At 42.4% G+C, this 22032-nt stretch overlaps 1 protein-coding gene across 1 annotated transcript in view; it reads left to right on the top strand.

Annotated features, from left to right (window-relative positions):
* LOC308172698 (uncharacterized protein C14orf132) overlaps window positions 1-13265 on the top strand; it is a gene marked incomplete at both ends in the record, with an annotated part of 31869 nt that extends 18604 nt beyond the window's left edge. The window contains one exon of the mRNA XM_080547633.1: window positions 13032-13265. Within this exon, the coding sequence (XP_080403759.1) occupies window positions 13032-13265 (234 nt within the window). The remainder of the gene's footprint in view (window positions 1-13031) is intronic.
* Window positions 13266-22032: the final 8767 nt, after the last annotated feature.

Raw genomic sequence — 22032 nt, 5'->3', positions numbered from 1 at the left:
TCCCATTTTAAGCGGTCCATTTTCGACCCATTTCAAGCGGTCCATATTCGACCCATTTCAAGCGGTCCATATTCTTTGGATTTACATTTCGGTGAGACATCTGGTTCCTTGCCTCTTTCGTTGCAGCAAAAAGCGATGGGGCGGATCTTCAAACAGGCTATATGCACACTCTCTTCAACAGGCTATATGCACACTCTCTTCAAACAGGCTATATGCACACTCTCTTCAACAGGCTATATGCACACTCTCTTCAACAGGCTATATGCACACTCTCTTCAACAGGCTATATGCACACTCTCTTCAAAAGGCTATATGCACACTCTCTTCAAAAGGCTATATGCACACTCTCTTCAACAGGCTATATGCACACTCTCTTCAAACAGGCTATATGCACACTCTCTTCAACAGGCTATATGCACACTCTCTTCAACAGGCTATATGCACACTCTCTTCAACAGGCTATATGCACACTCTCTTCAAACAGGCTATATGCACACTCTCTTCAACAGGCTATATACACACTCTCTTCAACAGGCTATCCGCTTGTTAAGTGAACACCCACCAGCTTAGAGAACAGACCCTTCATGATTGATTGATTGATTGATTGATTGATTGATATGTTTATTTCAAATGTGCAAAACAAGATAAAGCAACAATAATTAATATAACGCAACCCCCCCCCCCAAAAAAAAAAACTGAATCAAAAAGATATTGCACTTTTAACTTAATTTCTTTCTCTTTTATTTTCTTCTTTTTTTCACATATTCGAAAAGGAGTGGGAAGAAGTACAACTTATTCAATCCCACCCCTCCTCCATAAATCATAAAAATGCTTCCTGTTCAATTTAATACAATCTCATTATATATACAAATTCTCCGTACCCAAAATACAAATATCGTATTTACATACTTTTACTACATAAAAGTATGTAAACATAAAAATTACATTAAAAAATAAATAAATAAATAAATATGTAGGAACCCAAATGATAAATGATAATAAATAAACAATAACCCCTGTAAACACCTTGTGATTATCCCCCCCCCCATCATCCCTGTACATTATGAAGACCATGTTTTTATACCTTATTTTAAACTGTTGTTTCGATGTTTGGACATTGCTTTAACTCCACATTCAAACTGTTCCATAGCTTCACTCCACAGATTGATAGTTTCAGATTGAGTGTATATTATACACTCCTTTCCTAGTGGTACAAATACTGTGTGTTTTGAAATAAAAAAAATCCTGTTAAATTATAACCCCCCTCTCGATCACTGAAAGTTTTTGAATATTTCCTGGTAGTAGGATATTTTTTGCTTTAAACATTAATTGTGCTGTTTGGTATATAACAATATCTGTACATTTTAGTAATTTTGACTGTAAGAATAATGGGTTAGTGTGTTCCAGATATCCGACATTGTGAATTATCCGTACTCTTTTTTGGAGAATAGATAGTGAATATATTGGATATATATATATTTTGTAGTTATTGCCCCAGACCTCCACACAGTAATTTAGATATGGTAAAACTAGTGAACAGAAAATGTGGAGTGATTTCTGATCCAGAACCTGCTTTGCTTTATTTATTACTGAAATGCTTTTTGGCTGTTTAGTTTCTACATGCTTAATGTGTGATTTCCAGCTGGTTCTGTCATCTATAATTACTCCAAGAAATGTATTTTCGTAAACTCTTTCAATTTCCACTCCATCTATTTGTAGTTGTACTTTACAATTACCAAATAACATACTTTTTTGTCTTACTCAAGTTTAATTTGTTTCTATCAAACCATATTTTGAATTTACCCATTTCTGTAGTGATATCCTTAGTCATTGTTTTAAACATCTCAAATAATACCATCTTCAGTAGCTTTGATACAGAATGAACAGTTTTGGGCCCAACACTGACCCCTGGGGGACGTCACAAGCAATGTCCAAACATGTTGAGCAGAAGTTACTCATCTTCACAAACTGTTGTCTCTTACTTAACTAACTTTTAACTCAATGTAATACTAGTCCCCCAATACCATATCTTTCCAGTTTATTGATTAATATGTCATGGTTGATTGTGTCAAAAGCTTTTTTAGATCAATGAATACCCCGACTGCATGTTGTTTGTGATCTATAGCATTTGTGATTTCCTCAATTGATTCATGATTGACTCACTGTGCCTTCCCAGACTCTGAAGTCAGGGACAGAGTACCACAGACTCCCAGTGCACTTTAGCTAGGCTAACTGTATGCACAGACACTTTAGCCAGGCTAAATGTATGCACAGACACTTTAGCCAGGCTAAATGTATGCACAGACACTTTAGCCAGGCTAACTGTATGCACAGACACTTTAGCTAGGCTAACTGTATACACAGACACTTTAGCCAGGCTAACTGTATGCACAGACACTTTAGCCAGGCTAACTGTATGCACCAACACTTTAGCCAGGCTAACTGTATGCACAGACACACTGCCATGCATCTGAATCAGAATCAGAATGGCTTTATTCCATCTTACTATACAAGTACACAAGAGTCAAATTCTTTGGCTTTGGTTCCTCAACATCAACATTGCAGCATTCAAAAACAGCATTCAACTAAACAACTAAACAAGTCATAGGTTCTTTCAGTTGTTTAGGAATGTACTATGTATAGTATGTGTACAGCTGACATACTGCCCATCATAGGACGTCGTACCCACTTGGTAGTGAGGAAGGATTAGTCTCTTTCACAGCTTCAAGAAAGTTCCAGAGGGGTTTGAATGTGACATCCAAACGTCCCTGTGTCCCTGTGGGGTTGATGCTTTGAGCACCTCTTCTTGTGTTTCGTCCAATGTCAGATAAGTTTACTGTTGAATGAAAATTCACGCTAGCGAATTAACAGAATGGAAAGTCACATTTATATCATAAGTATATTTCTGGATTCACTTACCTTCTTTCCTATCCTTAGTAATTGCTTGGCTTTCCCTTTGAGGTATTTGACAAAGCATCACCTGTCATTTGATTACATTTCAGAATGAGTTATGGAAATGACTGAACAATCGGACAGCAGGGTGCAGGCATCTCATAATTAGGAGCTTTTTGGAAGTGATTAGAAATGCTTCTTTGCAGTGACAGCTCTGCATATTACACCACACTAGGCTCGCATCGAGACAGATAGATTGAGGTCAGTGGAATATGCAACACAAAATACATTTGTCTAGTGAAATGTAAACAGTGTGTATTGATTGACGCGGCATGTTTGTGCACAGACCATGTCCATCTGAAAGAGAGAGAGTGTGTTTGTCTTTCTGTCTGTCTCTGTCTGTCTGCCTGCCTGCCTGCCTGCCTGCCTCCCTGCCTGCCTGCCTGCCTGCCTGCCTGCCTGTCTGTCTGTCTGTCTGTCGATGTGTCTGCCTGCCTTTCTGTTCGTCCGCCCGCCTGTCTGTCCGTCTGTCATTCTGTCCATCCATTAATCTATCTGTCTTTTGATCGTATGAAAGCTTTACCTTGCAGCTCAATAAGTCATGGCGATAACCACTACAATTATTATTTCCGAATCACAGCACTGAGAATCATTTCACAGACACAAACAGGATGCAATACCACCATGCATCACTCACACAGCTAGAAGCCCCGGGAAAAAAACAGTTTGTCATTCTCGTCTCTCTGATGGTGGCAGGGATGTTTCTTTGGTCTTACTGCCTTTCTGCCATGCAGCTTACTGCGGATCAAAGACTCACAGTGTTCTCATATTTTTTTTCTGGCTGCTGTTCATGTTTTTCGAGCAAGCTCGGTGTGAACAGTTGCTGCCCACGAAACCAGGTCTTACTTGAGTGGAGATTCAATTAATGGTTTCTTTCCACCTCCATCCTGAAATGTTCTCAATATTGCGGTGGTGAGGGAGGAGGCTTGGATGGAGCTGGGGGGAGACTGGCTGAAGAAATGAGCACCGTGGGTGGTTTTCACATCATTTTACCCCCACACACCCGCATGTCTGAGAGATATCTCCTTGGTGTTTGAATTTGGGTCTTTTTTTATGCGAAAATGAATGTGCCCCTTATTATGTAGCGTCTTGTTATGCATAAAAGACCCTAAAAAAACTAAATAGCATACAATGCCAGCGATACATAAGAGACGTAAGTGTGTGTGTGTGTGTGTGTGTGTGTTGGTGTGTCTGTGTGTGTGTCTGTGTGTGTGTCTGTGTGTGAGTGTCTGTGTGTGTCTGTGTGTGTCTGTGTGTGTGTGTGTCCATGTTCTGGTTAGCTGCTGGGTATCATCCTTGACATGTGACTGTCAAATAAACGTGTGGGCGGAGCCCGTAAATATGATCTCATGCCCTGTAGCAACCAATCAGACAGGAGCAACCCTTCTCTTCACCTCACTGTCAGCCGCCTGCGGTCGCCAAGAAAAGCCATTATTTGTTGCTAAGCGCATCCCCCAGGCAACGGGCACAGAGCTCATTGAGTGCAGAGAGAGCGCTCTTAAAGCCACAATGACATTAGTGGATAAGATGGAGACATGGAGACATTGTCTAACACCAGACAACACCAGACAGTAGACGGTTGGTTTGCATGTCTGAAGACGAGTTGTGGAGCTCCTCTGTCCTTGATCCTGATCTATCATTTGAAAGTATTTTTGAAAAGTATTTTTTCAGTGTTAAGTTTTCAGAAGGGACGTCAGCACACTGTGTGGATTAGGATGCCACTACCGACTCAGGAAATTTTCTCATGATCCTGACAAACTCCCTAATCCCTGCCGGTGTATCCACGACATATCCATAACATGATGCAGATATGACTATTTTTCACATGAGGGAGGGTGTGGAAACAGCACCACCATAGTTAAGCCAAATAAACACATTTCTTTCCCACAGATTATCCACCATTACGGGATTATTCTGGGCCACTTGGTTATAGCCACCTGGTTTTTGTAGCGTGACTGAGAGGATGTTGTCCCATCGACTGTGCCTTTCAACTTTGTAGGTTTTGTAAGTATCCCCAGGCCTCATGGTCGTATTCCTCTGAAGTTTTGTTCCTCTCCAGCTGTTCAGTTTGTAATGAGAACCTGATCCACACAGTGTGTCATTGATTCCAAAGATTTCAAATCAGAGACCCTATAAACACAAAGATGAATTCCAAAATCACATGAACCATTTCCCTTGCATTAAGATGGACTAAATTCAGTTTATTGAGGGACCTGTTGACAACATGTTTGCATTTGAACTCATGGTGTGTGTCAGAGCAAAAGGTCTGAATACTTACTGTATGAGGTCTTTTTATTTCCATTTTAATACACTTGCAGAATTGTTCTAAAAACGCTTTCGCTTTGTCATTGTTATCTATAACACAGCACAATGTGGAAAAGGTGAAGGGGTCTGAATACCTTCCAAAGCCACTGTTTATAACCATATCATAAGCTATTCAATTAATGTCGTTTGAACCATATTCCAATCACTTGTCTCTGCTGTATGCCTGAAGAAGGTCTATGAAAGACCAAAAGCTCACAATAAAACATAGATTTATGTTTTGAGTGTGCAGATCTTGCTTCTTTTCATTCCATTTGATACTCTTCAGCTCCAGCACCTCAGCTAAGTCTGCTTATGGATGAGCGGTGGTATTTTCGCTATATAACCATGTCATAAAAGCAGCAATCAAAGTCAAGGATAAGACGTCCTCATGTGTGCTGTTTTAATCTAAGTGGAAGGGAGACGGAGATGATTGAAGAGTGTGTTTTTTTTATTTTATTGAAAAAGCTGATATGAAAAATACATTACTTCAGATTCACACAAACATGGAAATTGTGCGCTACGGTACTGCAGGCGGTGTGCTGGGATAAGGATGTGTGTTGGAAGAGATCAAATGTGTTCTTGAGAGTAAGCTATACTTTAAAACACATTCTGCACATTTAATCTGCTTTATGCATAATTAAAATGTGTGCTCATACTGTATGAATGATTAATGGATTTCTGTTGTGGAAGAAAAGCATTTTTTTCTGTAATTTGTGATAGCTATCTCATGGTGGAAAACAGCACTGGATGCTAAATCAATTCTCACACTAGCCGTAACTGATTTTCGAGATGATATAATCAGAAAAGTAATTAATGAAAGAGAAACCGCATTAATGATTTATTTGTTTATCAGGATTCTCATTAGCTGCTGCCCTCCTCTTCTTGTGGTCCAAAGAGAACAGAAAACACGACCAACATACATATACAATAATAACAACATTCTAATGATATATACAGTATATAAACACACCCACACATGCGCACACTTTTAATAAGCAAATGTTTGATAAATTAATATAGTATATGTATATGTATATTCTGACAAAGCCCTACTGAGATGTGTGTTTGTCAAGAGAAGACCAAAATGACATCAACAGCACTGTGATCATCTTCATCTTCATATACATGCATAGTACTTTTCAGTATTGCTGGTGTATTGCTCTGGCCATGCAAAGCCCATGTTGGCCCTGGGTGACTATTGTTGTGACACAGCCAAGAACAAGAACATGTCTCTGAAACATGCCAGCTCTTCTGTTGTCTGTCAAAACAAGAGCACATCTATAACTTGTCACTGTCCAAACAACAAGACAGATCCAGCAAGAGACTCTGTCGGGCCTATTCCCATCAGAACAGTTTGGAGACAGAAGACCCACTTTTAAAATGCATGAAATCCACTGAGTCACATACCACAACACGAGAGTTTTCAAAGTCCTCTGGCAGTATATTATTCAGAATGGTTTGGCTTTACATATTTAAAATAGATGTTATGGCCCAAGACCAGGGCTAGTCAGATCTCCTCCACAGCATTTTGTCGTAGAGCTGCAGCGTCAAGTCCGTTTTCAAGAGCTGTTATTCAGATTCAGATATGGAATCTAGATCAAAGAGATATGTTCCATACAATAACTAATTGCAGTTTCAACAAATAATTTGATATCCAGTCCATGGACAAAGATATACACACATGTGCTGGGGTGCCAACATTTTTGTCTATTGTAGCACACACTCCTTTTGCCATGGAATGGACCGATTATATGTAACACACACACACACACACACACACACACACACGCACACTAGTAAAGCTTCTCTCTAAATCCTCATTTTGAGGAGAGGAGATTATTTTCTGGAAGGAGAAATAGGAAATCCTAAGTCATGGTGAAAGTGTCCTAAAATCTCTAATTCCCTCATTCCTCAACCCCAGCCCTGTCCTGTAGGCAGCTCCGTGGTGTCAGGAGTTTGGGTGCCATACTGTAGGACGTTTGGGTCTTCTGATGACAGACTCTGCCAATGCAGCTCAGGGGGTCATGGACGAGAGAGCATTTCAGACACAGACACATAGTAACGCATGTCAGGAGTTAGACGCTGGAACGAACAGAACTGCCAAGATGTCACACTCACACACACACACAGCTTGATCTTCATCTGTGTGTGATACTAGCTCTGCTCTCATCTGGTCACAATGGGAAAGCAGCTATTGTTGCTTGTGCATTTGAATATTTAATTGACTGTAGGTTTGATTTGATTGATTTGATTTGTATTTATTTGTTCAAGGGGGACACAGTACATTAATGAACACTTAAATGGAATGCACACATATCATCAGTGTAAATGTACCCAATTATAGCCATAGGCTAATTTCCGTTGGTGGTCCCCCTGCCAGAAGTAACAGGGCTACATTTCCTAATGGAAAGAAAAGCAGGTTATGGGGTAAAATAAACACATCATATGATTAAAATAAACACAAAAATACAATAGCTAAAATAAAATCAGATGGCATCTAACCTAAGGCATCTAGCCTAACATGCATCACAGTAGGTCATATGACACACAACAAGCCCTAACCTGATTTAGCCTAATCTAACTGATCCCTAGTCTAGAGTTTAACTCTAAACTCCCACCTTTACACTACTGCTCCAATTAACGCTCACAATCCCCAGTTGGGAACCTAAATTATTTCATACTTGTCTAAGATTTCTCGAGTCCCTGGTAACTGTTTTCATTAGCCTGTAATCAAACGACCCATTCCCAAGCGTAGCAGCAGAGCTATGCATTTGACAATCTGCAATTCTCTGCAACAGTGGAAGATCTCAGCATAACCTGATGAGTAAGAGACAGAGAGGGCAGCCTTTCGCTTGCGTTCTCACAGTAAGATTGTGAAACGCTGGATGATTCATACACATCACACTGACTAAACCATGTTAGGAAAAAGATTCTACTTTAGTGAGAAAACACATCCTCTCAAAGTACTAAATTAGTCAAGTTTATGTGGAGCATTTATATTGAACGATTAAAACAGCACTGTTATGGTGAATGGCAATTTCTCACAAAAGAAAGCTCAGTGGTACAGATCAACATGAGAAGAAGAAGAATAAAAATGCAGAGAGAGAGAGTGAGAGAGAGAGACTCCCACAAGTGCAACCATTCTCTTACAAGCATAACAACGCAAACAAAACAAAGAAAAGAAAGCTCAGTGGTAAAGAGAAACAGAAGAAGAATAAAATACAATACAGCTAAGGGAGAGAGAGAGAGGGAGAAACAGAGGTAGAGGTAGAGAGAGAGAGACAGCTCAAAGCTCAGCGGTGCAGATAACCTAAAGAGGTGCTCTAGATTCCCTGTGGTAGACGGTGCTACTCAGACAGCAGATTGACTGTGCTGAGCCTGACCCAGGTGTATAATAACCTCTGTGCTACACTTGTTCCATTGAGTTCTTCTTAGATTTACTATGAAACACTCCTGGCCGTCAGAGAGAGGGAAAATCAATGAGACAGAAGCAGTAAAATCGGAGCCTGCCAGCATCGCCGTGTTGGGAGACTTGAGGGTCCATCTTGACACTCACACTGAGTCTGTGCGAACAAGCATGTAGAAGTCCCCGGACCCCCCTCCGTCAGATTGATCGGACGGCCAGGTCAGTAGGACCACGGAAGACGCCGAAGCTCTAGTTCTGACTAGGTGACATCATTTGTTATTGTCTCTTTCCTCACCCAAGCCGATGTCGCCATTAAAAGGTATTTGGTTGGGGCTTTCAAGTAGTTGAGTGCTTGTCGTGTTTTTGTTTTTTTTCTTCTGAGGCCATTTGATGGATCACTTATTGGTGGCAATATCCCCCTGAGATGCAATTACAGTACATTCCACACAACGGTTTCCTGTAATCTCAGTAAGGCACAATGCCAGGTACAGCTGGGACCTATTCATCACGATGGGAGAGCAGGTGTACAGCAGCACTGAGCCTCCCTGAACTGTCTCTCTCTCTCTACCTCTTCAGCTGTCCCCTGTGGAAGAACCTTTTTGGCTTCTATGTAGAATCCTCACTTCTAAACAACCCCCAAACATTTGGGGGGGAAAACAGGGACCTGTTATGTGAGTTATGTGAGTTCTAGTTCTCTAGACCTAGAGTTAGTTGGCTAGGACTAACTAGAACTAGACTAACCTAGTTCTCTAGACCCCGTATACCTGTATACTGTATGACAATGTACTACAGGAACGTGATAACGGCCAGTCAAGGTTCGATTCAGATGTTCAGTCTGAGGCACAGTAGCATGAATAAACAGCTCATGTCTTATACATCTGGCTATATCCCGTTCAGTCAGCAGCAACTCCCTCTGGGAGTGGTCAGGGTGAATCCAGTCCCCAGTTTAGTTCCTTTAAAAAAGGTCAGTGTAGAGGACTGTGGCTCTATTACCCATGCCACTTACCCATGCACCGTTATTGGCATCGGTTTCCAAGCACTAATGCAGGGGGAGATGGGAGATGGCCCCTCGTTGGCCGCTTAAGTGCACAGACGCCCGGGGGACGTCCTCCAATACCAGGGTTTTACTCTTTGCATTCCATTAAAACGCTGGAAACCGTTCGCCGGTCTGACGTCATGTTACACAGCGCCTGGGAATCGCCAGCTTGGATGGATGGGTACGGATTGATACGAGTGCAGTGCACTCTACCACATATTTTCCTCCTTCACGGTTCAATATGGAGTGAATGTGTTTTGCACCTTGTCAGAAAAAAACAAATCTATTCGACTTCTCTTGATGTTACTTCAAGGACGCCGGGGGTATATATATATATATATATATATATATATATATATATATATATATATGTTGTCTGTCGATATACAGTACGTTGCCTCATTAGTAGTGGTCACGATTACAATGACAACAGTTGCTTTAAAGTACAATGACATGTCAGTTTCAATCTGGGTCCCCTTCTGGCTGAGCGAGAGCGATCCCTAAGTGGGAGGGAGGGAGGGAGAGAGGGAGAGAGGGAGGGAGGGAGGGAGGGAGGGAGGGAGGGAGGGAGGGCGGGAGTCCCAGGTTACTGCTTGCCCCCATGCGTATGGTACATGCATGTCTGCTCCTATCAGGCTCATGTGGAACAGCGAGCGCACAACTGGATGTGTCATGTCATTAATTCACCACCAGGGGCCAATGGAAAGAGAGCAACACAATGTTTTTTTGGAAACATTGTTATCCCTGTGCAAAGGAAGACCTTGAATGAGTGTGTGGTTTTTGCATTTGTGTCTCAGTGTGTGTGTCTGTGTGCGTGCGTGCATCCGTGCGTGCGTGCAAGTGCGCGTGTGTGTGTGTGCCTGCATGCATGTGTGTGTGTCTGTGTAATGAAAGGAGAATGAAAGAGTGTTTCGGTGTATGTGAGAGTGCTTGACATCCCTCCGAGGTATTTTTAGCATTGTTTTTTCAACATCCTACGTCGGAGGAGAGGAGCGAGTCTGTTGTCTAATCTGCGTCGCGAGTGAGTGTTCTCATCTCGAGCACTCTTCGCCTCTCCAAACAGTGCGCGCGCACACACACACACACACACACACACACACACACACACACACACACACACACACACACACACACACACTCACACTCACACTCACACTCACACTCACACTCACACATACACATACACATACACACACTGCACATATCAGAGGATGCACTTCTGCTCTGGCGATCAGACAACCTTCATGGCGGCTCTAATTGTCCCAAGCAATAAATCACTCTCTCTCTCCCCCCATGTGAAATATTTATTCCATGTTAATTAAGCCCTAGTTCTCACACTGGGATTGGCCTGTGTGGAGACTGGAGACCCCTAACAGGGTGGAGTGAGAAACCTTGTTAGCATTCGCTAAAGAGATGTCGTGATACATCCGTTCTATCCCTTTAATATCATGTTTGAACTTGCTAATGCATGACCAGGAACCATGGTGCTCTCAGGACATTGAGAGCATCTGTGGGAGGGGATTTGAATGGCCTGGTGTTCTGTAGTGGTAAAAGTGGTCTGTGCTTGATACAAAATAACACACTTTCTTTCAACTAAATCACATGTCAAGGCTACAGTGATTTGCAACACATGCTTTTGTGTCCAGAATTGTCCAATACTTGATAACTGATCAATGACATTCATTAACATGAATGGTACAGTACTGTGTATGGCATAGTCACACCATGTTATTATATAAAGTTCTATATTATATCCCTCGCACATATCTAAAGGGGCTGTTCGTAAGCTGCAGCTCATCCAAAACGCAGCTGCTAGGGTCCTAAAAAAACGAAGACGTTTGAACACATTACACAAATCTTGAGATCCCTACACTGGCTACCAGTCTCTCTGAGAATTGAATTCAAAGTACACCTAATTGCATACAAATCACTAAATGGTCTTGGACCAAAATACATCAGATCTCCTCCCACCCTATATTCCAGCAAGGTCCCTAAGGTCAGCTGAGACTAATCAGCTAATCATTCCAAGAGTGAAAACAAAACACGGTGCAGCAGCTTTCAGTCACGCTGCTGCATGCTCCTGGAACAAACTCCCTGAAGAAATCAAACAGGCCCAAACCCTAAAAATATTTAAATCTAAGCCAAAAACCATGTTTTGCAGTAGTTATGATTAAACACAAACACTTCTATCAATGTCTTTTTATCCATTAACTATTATCTTATTAAAAGTTCTATCTATCTAATCTATTTACTTCTTATATTTGCTTTTACATTGTCTCATTGTAATTTTTATTTTCTTACTATGCTGATCTTGCTGTATTTGTATGTCGTTTTTATTCAAAGAGTACATAGATACAATAATACACAAAGTAGCATAGGCTACAGAAAAATCACATGACTCTTTTTTTTTTTTTTTCAAACATGAAAATCAAATACCCCCCCCCCCCTTAATTACATTTACATTTATTTATTTTACAACAACATTTTATAGATTTTCAACATAGACATTTCCCCCATCAGTAAAACAGAAAGAAAGAGAGAACAATCCAAATGTGTTTTTATAATAATAGTGCCATCCATCCATTCTCAGTATAAAAAACAAACAAACTCCCGGTTGACCGCCCCTCTCCCTGAACCAAAATACTAAAACAGTCATATTTGCAATATGTTATGTGGTTATGTGCAATATATATTTATACCAAATGATGCCATGTCCAGGTGGAAACTGCTGCCAATGTCACTCAATGTTTGTTGCTGTCCTGTTGTTTACTTTGTCTACTGTATGTTGTATGTATCGTCTCTGTTGCACTTGAAGCATGAAAGTACCATGCCCAAGACAAATTTCCCCTCGGGGACAATAAAGTATAATCAATCAATCAATCAATCAATCAATATTTAAGCCACAAAATATAAGAGAAAGACACTTATGAGTCTATTCAAGGTGGCTGTGACCATTGTAATGAATATTGGCCCTTCAGCAATAGCCGAGTTAATTCTCCAGGTAGGTAGTCAAGTACAGAAGACCACATTTCGGTAAAGGACCTCTCATTACCCCTCAGAATTGCTGTATTTTTTATAATGTATGTAGAACACTTTGAATTGCCCCTGTTGTATGGAATGTGCTATACAAATAAACTTGCCTTGCCTTGCCTATCTAGCCTAATCCTATACCCTGACACAGTGTACGACAGTGAACTAACCCCACCCTCCCACTTCCCCTTCTCCTTCTCTGTCTCCCCCCCCCTCACTTCTCCCTCCCTCTTCTTCTCCCTCTCTCTCCTTCTCCCTCTCTCTTCTTCTCCCTCTCTCTCCTTCTCACTTTCTCCCCTCCAGATCCCGGTCATGACGGGGGCTTTCATGGACTCCTCCCCCAACGATGACTACAGCGGTGACCACTCGCTCTTCAACTCCTCGGCCAGCGTCCACGTGGCGGCCTCGGCAGCCTCCGTGCACGGCCAGCAGGAGGACCCGTCCATGTCCTCCGACGCCATCTGGCTGTGGATTGCCATCATCGCCACCATCGGCAACATCGTAGTGGTTGGAGTGGTCTATGCGTTTACCTTCTGATCCAACACCCCCCCCCCCTCCCCCTCCCCCTCCTCCCCCTCCCCCTCCTCCCCTCCCCTCCCCAACTCACCGCCCCCCCTCCCTTCCCCGACCTCTAAGACGAATGTGATAACGGACAAGGACGAATATCACATCCAATCAAAGAATGTTGTCGCTGGCAGCCCTGTGGGATTCGAAAATTCTGGAACATTCACAATATACCAACCCACCCCCACACCCCCCGCCCCCCTATGTTATGAATAGCTACAGCATACACACACGTTAGACTGAAACCACGAGGACATTTTCCACTTTGCTCCTTGCTACCCGGTCGCTGCAGACAACAGTCACAGTGTTATTGTCTTGCATCGCGTGGCTGGGGAGAGAGATAAAAGTGGGTCTTATAAGATACAGGGAGAACTGGACCATGTTAAATGTCCCCCAGATAGTCGAAAGGCAATTTCGGGGAGTGCTGCTTGATTATGTGTATGAACAGAGACGTGATCTTGAAACATTAAAGAGGAACTCAGATTATGTCTGCTTCAGTCTGGATTCAAGTATTCTAAATGAGTGACTGTAGATAATGTATGTTTCAGCAGTAATATTGACAGAAAATGGAAAAATGGACACTGGCTTTCATTTAAAAAAAAAAAAAATACTGCTAAAATGCTTGTAGGTTCCCAAACATGATTGGTTATCAGTTTTCCCACAGTCGGTCACACCAACTTCTAAGTCCAATAAAGACAATCACTTCACGCTACTTCTGACCAAACTCAAAACAGCAAAGTCATCCTTTGAATAATTATTGCCATACTGTACATTTGCCAAAGATGTTTCCATCTTCTTATCAATTACACTCTGGGAGAAACAGCATGGCAGGACAAAGACAGATCTGGAGAAATGGGCACATAAGCACAAATTTAGATCATGAACATGAAATTGAAATTCACCCCCTAAAGTATTTCAGTACTGTATGAGAGAAACATGTAATAGAACATTTCTAACTGCTTCTATCCAAGCTGGTACTTCAAATGTAGAACTGTTTAGTGAATTAGCTTTGTGCTGCTGTGAGGACCAGAGGTAGTTACCATGGTGATTAATCCGCCCCCCTAATTGAGAATATCAAGACACAAAGAAAGGGCTGTGGTTGGTGTTCTGAATCTCACACACACACACACACACACACACACACACACACACAGACACACACACACACACACGCACACACACACACACACACACACACACACACACGCACACACACGTACATGGATGTCACAGGTTGTATGTAACCTTTAAGACTTGCCATAGTGACAACGTCCTATGAGCTAATACATCTTCTGCTAACTGCTATTTGTCTAGGAAAGGGACATGGTACACAAGACCCTAACTGAGATGAAGGAGCTGTTCTGGGGGCTTGATATACATGAACAACTTAATCTTCGAAGGTCTTTGTTAAGATGACTGCTACTTTTTTTCGAGGAGATTATAGTTCGGTGGCTAACCTGCCTCAACAGCTGCAAGTGTAACTAATAGAGCAGGACAGTTATAAGGAATATTAGGAATATCATCCATTAAATTAGGAATTATGTTCTTTTGGTGACGTTGATTTTCTATTCTTTATATACCACGTTCTTGAACTGCTGTAGGCGGCCTGTATCAATTAATTGTTTAAAGAAAGAGAGTACTGTTTGTTTATATTCAATGATGTTTCTTACAGTAGGTGATCTTGAAAAAATAAGAATTTGTAGTCATTTCAAGAAGGTTCTAGAGGGTTTCTCATGTATTGGTTTATGTACACTGTACATATTTGTATTTATACCGCATAATGTAGTCTTTTCAGACATCAACGTACATTACTCAACAATGATAGACCTTCAAGCTAATGGTATTATTTCAATCCTCAAATGACTATAGGAGATAAGTATATCATGTTGAGAGAAGGTCTTTTAAAACAAGGCCAGTTGTTTTATTTTTAATAAGAGGTGAACGTGTAAGTGTTTAGCAATGTTGTAATTCACATACACAATGTTCTTTTTTTGTAAGAAAATGTATTAATAAAGCTTCAGGATTACTGTACACATTTCTGTGAATTGTTATTACCTTGGAGAAGAAGTGCATTCATTTCAATATTAAATCCAATGTCCTTTCCACAGAGGGGAAACTGCTAAAGATGACGTAGGAAACTGAAACGTTACATTTAGCCTAGCTGGCTATAGCAAGAGCAGCTAGAGAACACCACTGTGCTGTGGTGTCACTGGCTTACTGTACTGTACTGTGGTGTCACTGGCTTAGCCTGTACTGTGCTGTGGTGTCACTGGCTTAGCCTGCACTGTACTGTGGTGTCACTGGCTTAGCCTGTGAACAAAACACAGAATAAGCTAACCATTGAAGTGTCTTTGCTGACCCTGTGAATGCCGACAGATCCGTGTGTCATCTGAACCTCCTCCCCACTGAGGCGTTTCTGGCAGACATTACTAGTGGATGCTGAGCCTCCAGGTGAGATTGATGCAGGATAACTTTACCATCACTCACCCTGATACAGGTATAGGCAGTCTGGATGCAGTCCAGTGTCACTCTATCACTCCCTACACTGATAGGGAAAAGTTTGGCTATTTGCTGTTTCTTTTAGATACTGTAGGCGTGTCTTGATATTGATAAGAGTAGCTGTAAATAATGTATATCATGTTCTGTAACTTGCCTCTATAGCTATGTAATAACATCGCTACAGTGTATGGGATTAACTTGCTCAAAATAGTGAAAATACCACCACTCATCCGTGATAAGACTTTGCTGAGGTGCTGGAACTGAAGAGTATCAATAGAGTGCGAAATAACAGTATCCACACACTCAAACACTGTGCACAAAAAACGTTGTTTCTTGCAAGCTTTCAGAGACCTTCTTCTGGGATTAACTTGCAAAAAAAGTGCTGTAACAGCTTGTTTTAAAGCTGCTTCGGTATGTAGACTTCCCTTCAATTCATATTCTATACAGCTCCCCAGCCATTGTTCCTGGTCTTGGGCTGATAGATTAAGGATTCCTCCTGACTAAGAGAGTTTTTGGCTCGGGGTATATTGTTGCATATCCCTTTGATGCTGGGTCAGAACGGAGCGCTAAGGGAGAGCATTAGGAGATCACGTCCCACAATGCCCTGCAGCAGTTCCCCTAAACCCTTTCCACTCTTTCAGAAACCAGACTACAGACAAGACAGTAGCCTTTTTAATGTCTGGATCAGCTCTGGGGCCACGGTGCCGATGGCTGTTTCCGAACCCCACATCAGAAGAGAGAAGCCAGGCTGGACGTGGATGATCTTGGTGCAAACGAAGTGTCAAAGCAGACTGGGGGAAACAGTCAGGAGGGTTTGATTACATCCAACCTGACAGTGCCTCCCAATCCCCTTTCAGAACCAGTCAGACAGAAGTCTACCCAACCATTGACCTGGTCTATGCTAATCTACGTTATTCAGTGGTAATCACGGCGTTAGCAGGTAGAAGAGTGGCAGACGCTCCTCTCCACGGGCTCGGTCCTGACGAGGCGGCCTTTCTCTGCTTGCTCGAGACATGGTGAATCAATAATAGATCATGCGGGTCATTTGAGCTCGGGGTAACGATTCATCATTCTGAAGGTCCGGGAGCTGGAGCCGCCTGCGTCCCAAAAAAACTACGAAAAACGGAATTCTCCCAGGATGCAACGCTCTCCTGTCCAAATCCCTCTCCTGTCTGTCCAATCCCCTCTGACAGCCGGACGCACGCTAAGGTGCTGAATATGCTAATGTTCGCTGAGCGGCTCGGACACGTCTTGTCAAACCGTGTCAGCTCAGCCCAGAGACCCCGCTGGTACAGGGAGGTAGGTCTCTCCTCGCCTTATACCCCCAGCCACCACCCCCCTTCAGCACTGCTGCCGTGCTAATGCCGTGACATAACCATAACCATGCCTATATCACATTCCATACTGTAAACAATATACTGTAGCCTGCTTTCAAATCCTTACAGGAAACAACAACACAACAACACCTAAATGGTCTATTTGATGTATTTTCAAATCACCAGCAGCAGAATATTGTACGGCGTTGCTGCTAATGTGATATAAAGCAGGTTGGTGTACAGTGTGTGTCGGGGTTGGTACAGCGTGTGGGTGTGAGGAGACTGACACACCGGGGAACTCAGCTGCGATCATTAGGAGCCTTTACTCACACTTGTTGTGGAATGGCCCCGCTCACGTCCTCCCACTCCCACCTACTCAGTCCTACTCAGTCAGCGGAAAAGGCCCAACCTCATGTCCTAGACCAGGCCTATTCAATTAGCGGCCCACGGGCCGCATGCGGCCCAGACTCGACCCCCGATTGGCCCAGCCATAAAAGCAGAGAAAAACGTATTTCGCGAGTGTTCATAAATTCATGCAGAAATTTCTACAATAGTAGCCTACAGAACGTGAATATAACACCTGGGCTCTCAAATATCACGCATTGGGCGTGGCCAGGTGTGACGTGTGAGCGTGTGAACAGTCAACCCAATCAGGGCATTGTTTAATATAACGTTGCTAGACACACTTTAACAAGCAATGCCCTGATTGGGTTGACTGTTGCTAGAGCGTTATATTCATGTTCTGTAGGCAGGCTAGCTAGAAGTCCGATATCAACTCCAAAAATGTCTTCGACTTTCTCCACCCTGAAACGCAAAATTGACGATGAAAACCGTCGGTTTAACTCTGCCTGGACTGAAAAATACGTGTTTATTTTACCACAAAGTCCAAATGCCAAACCGATGTGTTTAATATGCAATGAGTGCGTTGCGGTACTTAAAGATTACAATATTCGGAGGCACCACATCGAGAAACACCCGACTTTCCGGGCCAACTTTCCAGAGGGATCTCAGGAGAGGGCTGCAAAAGTGCAGAGTTTGATTGCATCCTACAATCGGAGCTGTACAACGATGGTACGGACATGCACAGCCCAAGAGAGAGGTACAACAGCATCCCTTCGTGTTTCCTGGATCTTAGCAAAGAAGAAAAGGCCATTCACTGATTCTGAAACCATGAAAGACTGTATGCTGGCCGTCATAGATGAAGTGATAATTGACAGCAAAATTAAAACGAGTGTGTCATCTGCTATTAAAAACGTTCCCCTGTCAGACACTTCAAACATTCGCAGGGTTGAAATTCTTGCTACAGATGTGTTTGAAACACTGTTAAAAGAACTGAAGAAAGCTGATGTTATGTCTATAGCAGTAGACGAGTCCACAGACAGAACCGATATCGCACAATTGTGCATATATGTCAGTTTTTTGGACGGCAAATGCTTCCGAGAGGAATTGCTCGGTTTACTGCCGTTAGAAGGACACACAACTGGCGAGATAGTCTTTAAGAACATTTCAGAATTTTTCAAAGACAATGGTCTAGATATGAAGCGTGTGGGAATGCTTGTGACGGATGGGGCTCCATCCATGACAGGGAGAGTAAATGGTTTGACAGCACGCTGGTCCGCTGTTGCACCTCAGATAACATCCTTACACTGCATTGTGCATCAGACGGTGTTGTGCGCAAAACTCAGCGGGGAGCTTAAAACAACAATGGACAACGTGATGGCTACAATTAATTTTATTCGCTCCACTTCGAGCCTTCAACATCGCTTATTCCGCAAGCTGCTGTCAGAAATGTCTGCTGAGCACCACGACCTGCTTTTGCACAACGACGTCAGGTGGCTGTCCAAAGGCAAGGCACTGGAGCGTTTCTGTGATCTCAGAGAGGAGATTACAACTTTCCTCCGCAGCAGCAGCAAGCAAACGAAGGCAGAAACACACTTGAATCGCATACTGGACGACAACTTCATAGCTGATGTCTGCTTTCTGAGCGACATGTTCAAACACCTGAATGACCTAAATGTGGGGCTACAAGGCAGAGACAAAACTGTGATTGATCTTGTGGAACAGACGCGCGCGTTTCAAATCAAACTGGACCTTTTCGCGGCCGACTTGTGCACCGGCAGAATGTTGCATTTTCCAACGCTCCGCAAATGCGTCTCATCCCCGGCACAAATCACAGATGTGATGACTGATTTCATTGCGAGGTTGAAAGAGAACTTTGCTGGTCGACTGGATGGGCTTGCTCTGCCCGCAGAGGTGATGGGCTTTGCCAGAGACCCGTTCACTGCTGCAATAGAAGGGGACTTATCCACCAGAGGAAAGGGAGTGGTGCCTTCCATCGACGAGGGGAAATTCGTACTTGAACTTGTTGACATGCAGTCATCCTTAACCATGGCACAGGAGCTTCGCACTAATGGACCTGCGAAGTTTTGGAGTGATGTCAACGTGCACCAGTTCCCTAACATTAAGAAAGTAGCAATCCATGTGCTCAGTATGTTTGGATCAACATACACCTGTGAAGCAAGCTTTTCACACATGAACACAATAAAAAGCAGCTCTCGTTGTTCCCTGACTAACAGTACTCTTCACCAATGCCTTCGGATTGCATTGACATCTTATGAGCCAAATGTCACTGCTCTTGTTCAGAATAAAAAATGTCACTTCTCACACTAAGAAAGTCAGCGGGGTAAGGACTTTTTTTTTATTGGTATATGTACACTTTTTTATGCACTTTGAGATGTGCATGGGTCAGTTGAGACCAAAATGTTGTTGTTTTACCTAAAAAGTGAAAAAAAAGTATTGCTATTAGGTTCTGTTCAATTACAGCTCTTTTATTGTGTTCAGCTATGACCAAAATGTTTATTTTACAAAAGGACTTTTTTTTTATTGGTATACTACTGTACACTTTTTTATGCACTTTGAGATGTGCATGGGTCAGTTGAGACCAAAATGTTGTTGTTTTACCTAGAAAGTGAAAAAAGTATTGCTATTAGGTTCTGTTCAATTACAGCTCTTTTATTGTGTTCAGTCAATTCTTTTTGACGTGCCTGTGTCAGATGTTACCTAATTTAAAAGGAAAACTATAAATAAACTGCTTGTATTTCATTAGGCCTACATTCATTTGTGTTGGTTTGAAATGTGTCATTACCTGGTGCCTAGGGTACTGGTCGCTGAAAATGTCTGGCCCAGCAAAATTTCTTGGTTTTCAAATCTGGCCCAACTGAATTTGTAATTGAATACCCCTGTCCTAGACACTGCAAAACAATCCCTCCACACCCTTTTTACTCCCACAGTCGCATAGTAAACACACTCATGTCATTTAGATCTCTGATATGTTGTCAGGGGCCTCATTTATAAAAAAAGTACTTGAACGTCATCTTTGACTTTCACGTAAGCACATTTTTCTAAACGGACGTAAGCATTATTTATAAAACGGGCTGAGATGGTTTAAAGTTGCGTACGTGCTTCCTTCTATAAATACCAACACAGGTAAAATGAACGCAGGTGAATGAGGTTTGTATTAACGCCCTGTGATAGCGGCTCAATTATAGCGGCTGAATTAAGACAAGTGCTATAATATAGTGTAGGCGTTCGTCTGGAAGCGGGAGAGGGCAGAGAAGGGTGGCTTCCCGGTAAGTTGCATTTGTAACGTTTGATCATGACAACTAACCAGGCACATGAATGAATGAATGAATGGTCTTTATTGTCATTGCTACAGTACAGGTACCAAACAACGAAATTTAGGAGGGGTGGCTGCCCTGGTGTTAGGAAAGAAAAAAAAAAAACGTTTTAAAAGAAAAATCACAAGAAGGGAAGGAGCTGGTTTACATAAATAAAGGCTATGTACACTATCCACTGTACTATACTGTACAGATAGACGACTAGGGTTGTCATATTGCACAATAGTGTTATTGCACATTTATTTAAAGTGCTTATACTCAGTAGGCTACTCAAGTTGTAAAAGAAAATCAGGGGAGGTGGTGGATTTTATCATATGAGGACAATTTTAGCATCCCCTCAGCGTCAGTGACTTCAGTGTCAGTAACTTGGTAAAAATGTCATTGCATGTGTGCGTGCCCCCTCGCACCTTGAAATAGCAGTAATACCACGTTCATTGATCAAATGGAAAGAGGGGGACGAAAGAGGGGGACGATTTTGACTGTTTTTATTTCTGGGGGGATGCCATCCCCCCTCAACTCGAGTGCTGCTTATACTGTAATAATATAATGGTCTTATTCTTATCAGGTGCTTATTCTTATATGGCTGCCCACTCCCTTTGCGAACTCCCAGACACCGGAGAAAATCCAGTATAATTTAGCGCTTGGCCGGGCAAGGTCCGTTGTGGAACGCACTAGGCATGTTGAAGGGGAGATAGACAGCTCCGGAGGGATATAAAGGAAGACTGAAATACAATCATAAACATCAGTTCCTTTTAAATCTTGAATTAAACTCATTTTCTCGGCTGATAACAACATCGTTAATTTTATTACGAGCCACTTGCATGAATTACACTAGGCAGTGCGGCTCACATGCCTGTAATAACTCTGCATAACCAGTAGGTAATGTGCGTACGCAAGGTCAATACTCGACGTAGAGCTACGATCGTTTCCACGGTCAAATTGACTCACGTTGAAATTGTATAAATCACTACGTTGACGTGGTTTTCTACGTACGACACGACACGGGTAAGATCTGAGTACTTTCTATAAATGAGGCCCCAGGGCTTTGGCTTTCCAGCTTGCCTAGCTTATTTCCAGGCAGAAAGAAAAAAATGTGTTTGCCATGCAATCAACTTGTCAATCAATTGTTGGATTTAAAAAATAAAAAAAATCAGGCACAGGGTCAGCCATAGTCGGCAACCCTGGAGCAATTAGGGGTTAAGTGCCTTGCTCAATGGCACATGCAGCTCCCTCCTGAGGCGGGGATCG

Source organism: Nansenia antarctica (assembly GCF_963989245.1).
Source record: "Nansenia antarctica genome assembly, chromosome: 1".
Classification (NCBI taxonomy): Eukaryota; Metazoa; Chordata; class Actinopteri; order Argentiniformes; family Microstomatidae; genus Nansenia; species Nansenia antarctica.
The sequence above is the reverse complement of the archived record's forward strand: the minus strand, read 5'-3'. Positions and strand labels throughout refer to the sequence as shown.